General features: G+C 42.8%; 1 protein-coding gene across 1 annotated transcript; it reads right to left on the reverse strand.

Annotated features, from left to right (window-relative positions):
* Window positions 1–233: 233 nt before the first annotated feature.
* LOC115788095 (tissue alpha-L-fucosidase) lies at window positions 234–8,073 on the reverse strand. The gene is made up of 8 exons (XM_030740994.1): window positions 7,490–8,073; window positions 7,239–7,373; window positions 5,637–5,774; window positions 5,435–5,540; window positions 4,675–4,875; window positions 2,255–2,445; window positions 878–977; window positions 234–788 (listed from the first exon to the last, which is right to left on the reverse strand). The coding sequence occupies exons 1-8, from the start codon at window positions 7,828–7,830 to the stop codon at window positions 654–656; spliced, it is 1,347 nt and encodes a 448-aa protein (XP_030596854.1). The 5' UTR covers window positions 7,831–8,073; the 3' UTR covers window positions 234–653.
* Between the last annotated feature and the right edge of the window lie 688 nt (window positions 8,074–8,761).

Here is an 8,761-nt window from a genome sequence, read left to right on the forward strand (position 1 = left end):
GTGAAAGTGCAGAACATCAACAGTCATCCATTAGTACCCATGTCATAACATTACCATGGCCCGCAGGTTTGTACATGTCAGCTCAGGCATTAAAAAAAAAAAAAAAGCTCTTGAAGTGATGAGACTTAAAAGTGCCATCTAGCAAATGCCAAAATACCTGCTTGCTGACTGACGAAGCGTAATAATCACAGAACAATTATGCAATGGATCAAGTTATATTTTATTCCATCAATTTAAAAGACGGGAAGTGAAAAAATAAGTGTTTTTTATATATAAACCGCTCATTTTCAAAACAAACCACTGAAATAATGAATCATTTGTGAAACAGCACTAAGCTGAGAAGCTGACAGAAAAACTTTAAAACCACACAGCAGATTCAGATTCACTTTCCATTCAGAAACACGGACTCATTAAAAATTTAACACGACTGAGACAAAATGGTATTAAGTCTTTAGTCCTCGGAGCAGCAAAGCAATCATGGAGAAGGCATGTTTGATTCTTTCATTTTGGTAATGATACTAACTCATTACGTGAGTACTGTCCCTTCAAGTCAGAGCAAGTTCCCCCATTAATCCACAAAAATTAAAAACCTGAGTTGATTCATTTCAAATAATTCATCCTTGGAGAGGATCATTATTTTAGGCATTTAAAACTTACTGGACAAGGTCCAGTTTAAGTGTCCACACCTGAGCAGGAGTATAAGGCAGCTCAGGCAAAAGGACAACAAGGCCACCGCCGGGGTTGACTGGGGCCCAGGATAAGGGTGTAGGATTCCCCACCAAGAACACCTGGACAAGAGATAAAAATTAGTTGTATTTTTTTTTAATATTTCATGTTTTCTACTTTGAGCACAACATGGACAGCATTGTTTCTTTACCTGCGTGATGGCTGAAGTTTTGGGTTCCAACAGTTTCACTGTGGACATCGGGGGTTTGGCTGTCATGATGGCATAGACTATAAGCCCCTTAGATGTATACCTATAACAATGGAGACCGTTACAGGGTTTTTTTTTCCTGCATACAAAATGTTGGTGCCCAAACCAAAGATATTTTGGCCAAGAAAAGGAAAAGAAAGACTGTCACGAAAATATTTTTAACCCACTTCATTTACTCAAACATAAAATACAGGAGGAGCAGGATATTTATTAACTTCTCTTAAGTAAGGTAACACAGACTCTTTGCTTTAACTATACACAGAAAATTATGCTCACATGCATAACACAAAGATCCATTTTGAAACAGAATAAATAATATTGATGTGATAGGAAGTTTTATTCTGTACTTAACCCTAATAATCCTCAGCTTCTCCACATCAAGACCGAGGGATTTTAAAAAGGTGAATTTAAACTCCAACCTGAGTATGTAAACACTATGTTATTTAACATGTGTGCTGCCAAGTACTAAACAGTACACAATCTATCACCTGGGTGGCAAATCGTTTTGTAACAAATCTGAAACCAAGACCAAAACTGAGACGCAAAAGTCCATGAAGCATTTCCATCTTCCCATTCTCCGATTTCCCCATGATATCCCCGTGATATCCATGTGATATCCATGTGATATCCATGTAAAGCTGTTATTGCCAATCATGTGAATTTAGTGAAAACCTGTTTATGAATTGTTTAGGTAACAAATTAACTAGAAATACATGTCAAGGTTTATTTTTATTTTTTTCATTTGCATTCCAGTTGGGATCAAGTGATCAATCCTGTGGTATGAGGTTTAATTTTTCTGTTTTGTTTTTTTTTATTCATACGAACCAAAACCACCACCCGCACCCCCCCAAAAAAAGCAAATAAATAAAAATAAAATCCAGATATGCCCAGAACCATCCTTTCAGAGAATCCTTACACCCCTAGTGGTAACCCACAGTTTGAACCGCTGCTCTTCAATGTGTGAATGACTCATCAGATACAGTTTACAGCTTCTACACAGATTTCTGTCACCTTATATCAAACACATCTGTCAGCTTGTCGACTCCATTAGCAACTCCATTAGCCTGACGCTGCGTCCACCGTTACAGATTTGCATGGAGAGGAGATGTGATTTTCTTTAACCAATCGCTAGGAGCCAAAGTATCTGCCTGACACCTTCATTAATCCTGCCCTTGGAGCCAATTAGCTCTCCTTCTGTGCTAAAACACATCAGTTACCTCTGACAGAGTGGACAGATTCGAAAGTCTGTACCAAGGTAAAGATTTCTGGAAATTTTACTCTCAGTGCTAGTAACAGAAAATACAGGATCCTTTTTCTTACCAGACTGGTATAGTGGTGTTTTCTGTCTGCACCCTCCAGGGCTTGGAAGAGTAGATGGCCTCCCCGTTGAGCTCTAGCCAGTCTCCAACACCTCTTAGCCTCTCTTCAAACACAGGGGGGATCATCCCGTCGGCTGTGGGACCAACATTCAGAAGGTAGTTACCCCCAAGAGCGACAGTGCGGACCAGATCCTGTAACAAAGCAACAACAGGAGGAAGCAGGCAATCAGACACAGTATTACAGTCCAGATGAGGAAAAGATGACAGACCCATCATGGGCTAAGTTTTGATTGGTATGATCTAGGGCTGCAGCTATCAGCCGTTTTAGTAATCAAGTATTCCACAACCTAAATGCATAAAATAATATAACCTTTACTCTGTCCTCTTGTAAAGCTTACTTACATCAGAGTTCTGACAGTATTGTATCTCGTGGATGAGGTAAATTTGGTGTGTGTGTTTTCGTGCATGTGTGCATCTGGATATTTAAGCGTGCGAGTGAATCCGTCAGTATGTGTGTCTGTAAGCCTTTAAAGGAGCATATAGAAAAGCGAGCATATCAGCATTCTCAGAAGTGGGGTCTGTCCTGTGTTTTGATGCAACATTTCCTGCTGCAGAAAACAGATGATCTGATGGTGTACATGTTAAAAATTAATGTTAATAATTAATCCATCCATCCGTTTCCACCAGGTTGTAGGGGCAGCAGCCTAAGCAGAGAAACTCAGACCTTCCTCTCCCCAGCCACCTCCTGAAAATCTACCTCCACTGTAGATTTTCACTGTGTAAAACAAACAGCAGTGGACAGGAACAGCTACAAAGTTCTCTTTTCTTCACAGTGGAGCTTTCAGGTGGTTTGATGAAGAATCTCCAGCTGTTTCACAGTAAAGGTTTCAATGGTGGTTACAGGAACAAGCGCTGCTGTTACAGACTCTAGAAAACTGTTTTTCTTCATCGTCTCAGTAACTGGCTCCGCCTCTTTGCGCATCACTGTGTGTGTAGACAGACTCCAGCTCCACGTTAAACTGACGCCATCTTCACTGCTGTCCTTTTATTGAAAAACTGGGGCCTACACGGGCTTAATGTTGCAATACTCTTTAGTTTACACACGTGCTCCTAAATACGTTTCTATTGCAAGTTTGTTTTTAGTCGCAAATGTGGGTGAAACGCTGGCGCTTACACGGTGACAGTGGAGCGCCACAGATTCGCGGATTAAATGAAGCATCGAAGCAAAAAAATTTACACTGAAGATTTTTTTTAGAATCAAGTTACTCGATGAATCTTTGCAGCCCTAATTATCACACAATCATCAGAAATCTTGTGTGATTAAAATAGCAACACCGTCCAGCGTGCGGAAAACTGTATATTTAAAAAACAGCATAAAAGCACAAAACACTTCTCAATAATCACACATTAAATTAGACACATCAGCTTCTGCTACAGATTGACAAATTAGCACAAGACAGCCACTATAAATACAAAAGTGCATCCTGGTCCTGAAAGCAGAGATTAAAGGTATTCTACGACAGCCATATACAAATACCATCCATCCATTTTCTTCCGCTTATCCGGGGCCGGGTCGCGGGGGCAGAAGCCTAAGCAGAGAAGCCCAGGCTTCCCTCTCCCCAGCCACCTCCTCCAGCTCATCCGGAGGGACCCCAAGGCGTTCCCAGGCCAGCCGAGATACATAATCTCTCCAGCGTGTCCTGGGTCTACCACGGGGCCTCTTCCCGGTGGGACATGCCCGGAACACCTCACCCAGGAGGCGGCCAGGAGGCATCCTAATCAGATGCCCGAGCCACCTCAACTGGCTCCTTTCGATGTGGAGGAGCAGCGGCTCTACTCTGAGCCCCTCCCGGATGGCCGCACTCCTCACCTTATCTCTAAGGGAAAGGCCAGCCACCCTTCGAAAGAAACTCATTTCTGCCGCTTGTATTCGCGATCTTATTCTTTCGGTCACTACCCAAAGCTCGTGACCATAGGTGAGGGTAGGAACGTAGATCGACCAGTAAATCGAGAGCTTCGCTTTTACGCTAAGCTCCCTCTTCACCACGACAGACCGGTGCAGCGTCCGCATCACTGCAGAAGCAGCCCCGATCCGCCTGTCGATCTCCCGTTCCCTTCTCCCATCACTCGTGAACAAGACCCCGAGATACTTAAACTCCTCCACTTGAGGCAAGAACTCGTTCCTGAGCCGGAGATGGCACTCCACCCTTTTCCGGCTGAGGACCATGGCCTCCTGCAGGCCCACCACCCGCAGGAGGTGTCGTAGGGGTCGGGTGCAGTGTGTGTCGGGCGGTGGCCGAGGGCGGAGGCCCTGGCGGACCGATCCCCGGCTATCGAAACTGGCTATTGGGACATATACAAATACAAACAACTTAATCTAACTTTAAATTTAGAAACCAGCATCTGTGCACACATCCTCACCTCAATAATGGCGGCCAGTGGCATAACTTCGTTCATCTTCATATTTCGTCGATGACCCCAGGAAAGAGTATCCACAGATGTGCATTTTTCCCACTTGTGTTTGGGCAGCTGGCCTGGAGTGTACTTGTCCTCGCAGTTGTAGTAGCCACCATGTTTACAGGCACAGCCAGCTCCCCATCGGTCATTAGTCACGATAGTATCCTAAGAAAGCAAAGCGCTGGTTAGGACAAGCGACAAAGCTGAAACAATTATGCGTTCAAAGTTTTCAATGTTTTGCATTTAAAAAAAAAAAAAAAAAAAAAAAAAAAAAAAAAGAGTCTGCACTGTTGGAAAGTTTAGCAATAATGTGCACACATGCTTTCTTAAATTAATACATTTTATTTCCCAAGTGCTTTTGCAACCAATCTAGATCAATCTAGAAATGTAATCAGCTGTCTCTATAATAGTCTCTCATCCTGCAGATGGCCTCTCACTCCACCGTCTTGGACTGCAGCTGGCAACAGTCCTTCAGTAGTCCCTGTTCTGCTCTGCAGCCTCTGTGAGCTCAGCACATGAACCACATCTCCATCTACTGCACGTTCTGGTTAGAGTGGCCCTCTAGCTCTCAGCGGACCTCCACACAGAGGACTACTGCTGCCAGCTGCAGTCCAATATGCTGCAGCTTGAATCCAGGAAGAGCAGGGGTTGTCTGTTTAGCATCTCACTTTTAAAATAAAAGCAAGGGAATCAGCTACAACTGCCTTGTCATAAAGACACACACTTTAACAGGGCTGTCATTGTAGAGCCAGGCCAGGAATTGGGTGGAGTTCCAGTAGGTGTCAGGTGCTTCCCAGTCCCCATCAGACCAGATCACTTCAGGCTGGTACCTCCAAAGGCAACGGGAAGGCAAAGGTTTAAATATACTACTGTCATGCATGTAAAAAAGCACAATCAGTAGATGCAAAATTTTAAGCACTACAGACCTTACAACCATGTTATACAGCTCTGGAAGAAGTTTATTCAGCACAAACTCTTGCGTTTTGAACCCATTCTTCTTGTCAATAAGATAGAGAGGGTGGAACCACTCATACAAGGAATTGTAGAGACCATAGTGCAATGACCTAAGAGAGGAAATCACAAACCTTTACAGTAATAAAAACAAGGCATGCAATCCAAATGATGTTACTACTGCAGAGAACAGAAGCTACTAAGTAGAATGCAAAAAATAAAAATAAAAAATAGGCATTTTGAATGATATTGTATAATAGAAAAAAAAAGCTCCTATTGTAAATCAGTCTTTCCCTGACTGAATATCTGTATATACACATAAAATATTGGACTCATTAAGGGAGGTTTCAGCAGCTCTCAGGAGTGACTGCCAGTGACTGAATCTACTGTCAACACAGCCTGGGTTGGTGCATTTCCCTAATCTAGCCAATGGTCTATAATAAAAGGGAAACAGTTTGTTGTCCACAATGTTCAAGAATTTGCATGCTTGTTGATAAGTTCAGTATAGAAGCATGCATGTTTACAAGTACAAGTAATGTTCTTATCACATGATATGCAGTGCAAACTGTCCAGCGGACAGTTCTTAATTTTCCAAAATTTGGTACGTGTTTTGGTGAGTTTAATGCATAAAAAAAAAAAAAAAAAAAAAAAAAGACTTTGCCAGCGGAAGTGATGCTTTTGCATAGATTGAGGAACCAGAGTGGAGTAGGTGTAGTTAAAAAGTACGCTAAACAGAGTGTAAATATGATTGTAAACTTTGTCTAAAACTTGGTAATTTCAAGAGTTGTTTTTTTGGGGTCCAGGCACACAACGGTAGGACATGCTGATGGAAACAAGGTACACTGTGCAGAAGTGAGCCACCACACCAAAAAAAACAAAAACAAAAACAAAAAAATAACCCACATTCAATTCAGTGCTTCCTAAAACCTAATGTCTAAAATAGGCATTATGCAATTCCTTCCACGAGGAGGGTTGTTCATCCAAAGATCCTCTGAATTTTCAGCTTAAAGGCAGCTTCCAGTCATGAGAGAATACAATTTTAATTTATGTATAATTTCTACAGTGGCCCGGTTCAGGTCTACACATGGGCCAGCAGTTAATCATTTATGCTTATGCTGACATATTCATGTTTCTGCCCAGCAACTGTTATTCCAGCATCAACTGACAACTGATCGCAGGTCGTGTACTACGCTAGTTTACTATAAATCTGGGAATACATCTGATCTAACCAACTACTGTACTGCCACGTGTAGCAGCTTGGAAAGGTGTAGTTACATCTGAAGCTCTTAAAGTTCACATCTCTAGAAAGGGAAAAAACTGCTGACACACATAGCTGCAACAATATGTTGCTTAATCCTTTATTATAACCCAACAATGACTTGTCAATCAAAATTTACTAAATTCTCAAACGTGAGATTTTTAAGCATTTTTATGACAGTCGAATAACATGTGAAGAACTTTAGACGTGCAGACGAGTTATGAAAATACAGGCAGGAGGGTTCTCTGCATGTCAGGGTCAGCACCATCTCCCAACAATAACCACCTTTTTTGACCTTCATAACTTTTTGACTTCTCACCTGTTGCGCACTGCCTCTCCCAGGTCTCCCACCAGGTCCCTGTGAGGACCAGTATCAACAGAATTCCAGTTCCAGGAGTTTGGAGATTCCCAGTTAGTAAATCCTTCGTGGTGTTTGGCAGTCAGGACGACATACCTGCAATGAAGAGAGTGCAAGTAAAATAGTGTTTGTGTGATACTACTGTGTGTATTTCAGAGATGTTGCGTGTCAAACAGGGGCGTATTTACTACGCGAACTTTAAGACAACTCACTTTGCACCAGAAGCTTTGAAAATATCCGCCCACTCTTCTGGGTTGAAGAACTGAGCGTGAAACTGAGGAGCAAACTCCGGGTAGCTGAACCCGGGAGGATAGTTTTGCGACATGTAGTTAACACATTTCTGGTCCGGAGGCTGCTGGCCCTGCCAGTGCCACCAGAACCACTCGCTGTTGAAGCCGGGCACAGAAAACACGCCCCAGTGGATAAAAATCCCCAGCTTGGCTTCGTCGTACCATGAAGGCAGCGGCCTGGCGTCCAGGCTCGTCCAGTCCGGGGTGTACCGAGCCGCCGTTTGAGAAACAACAGCAACGATAAGAAGAGACACGGCGAGCATGATGGCAGATAGGTGTCTTCCTGAGAACTGCTGCAGCTGCGCGCACAAGGAAGTTCGGTGAGTCTCACATTTACAGCCAGCAGTGTGCCCGCCTGCGTCTCCAGAAACTGCAAAACACAAAGAGCTACAACACAGTCCAAATATCCCACCGGCAGCTCAATAACAGAACCGGTATTCACGGTTTGCGACCCTTCGGTTGAATTATTTCCGTCTCACTTCTGTCATATGACTGGCAGCTAATATCACGTGGCTGCGTTTTTTTTTTTTTTTTTTTTTTTTTTTTGTTAATTACAACTTTATTTAAACAGATGGGCAGAACAAATGGGCAGCACGGTGGCGTTGTGGTTAGTGCTGTTAGAAGGTCTGGGTTCGAATCCACCTTGGCCCGTGTCTAGTGGAGCTTGCGTGGGTGTCCTCCCACGTTCCCAAGACATGTAGTCACTGGAGTTAAATTAATTAGTGATTCTAAATTGCCCATAGCCATGTCTGTCTCTCTAGCTCTGCGAATCGCTGCTGACCTGTACAGGGTGAAACCCTGCCTCTCGCCCCATGACGGCTGGGATAGGTCCGGCGACCCTGAACAGGATAAGAGGAAGAGAATGGATGGGTGACAAAACAAATGGACACCGCACCTTTAAAAACAAATGATTAATGAACTCAAAGCATTGTTTGTTTCATGTGCAACATTTACTTTAATTTTATGTTCTGGAAGTATGGCATCATCTACATTATATTACAACAGCAGTTCCCTTTCCATACTGCCAGGAGCTCACCTTATTTTTTTACTCTAACCAAACACATGATTAATATTAAAGGGGAAAATATAATCACTTTGTTGGAATGTAAATCAGAATATATATGCACTGTTGTTACCGTTGTTAACAATTTTTTTTTAGGAAAAATCATCTCCATGAAGATAAAATTGTCAATT

Source organism: Archocentrus centrarchus, chromosome 11, assembly GCF_007364275.1.
Source record: "Archocentrus centrarchus isolate MPI-CPG fArcCen1 chromosome 11, fArcCen1, whole genome shotgun sequence".
NCBI lineage: Eukaryota > Metazoa > Chordata > Actinopteri > Cichliformes > Cichlidae > Archocentrus > Archocentrus centrarchus.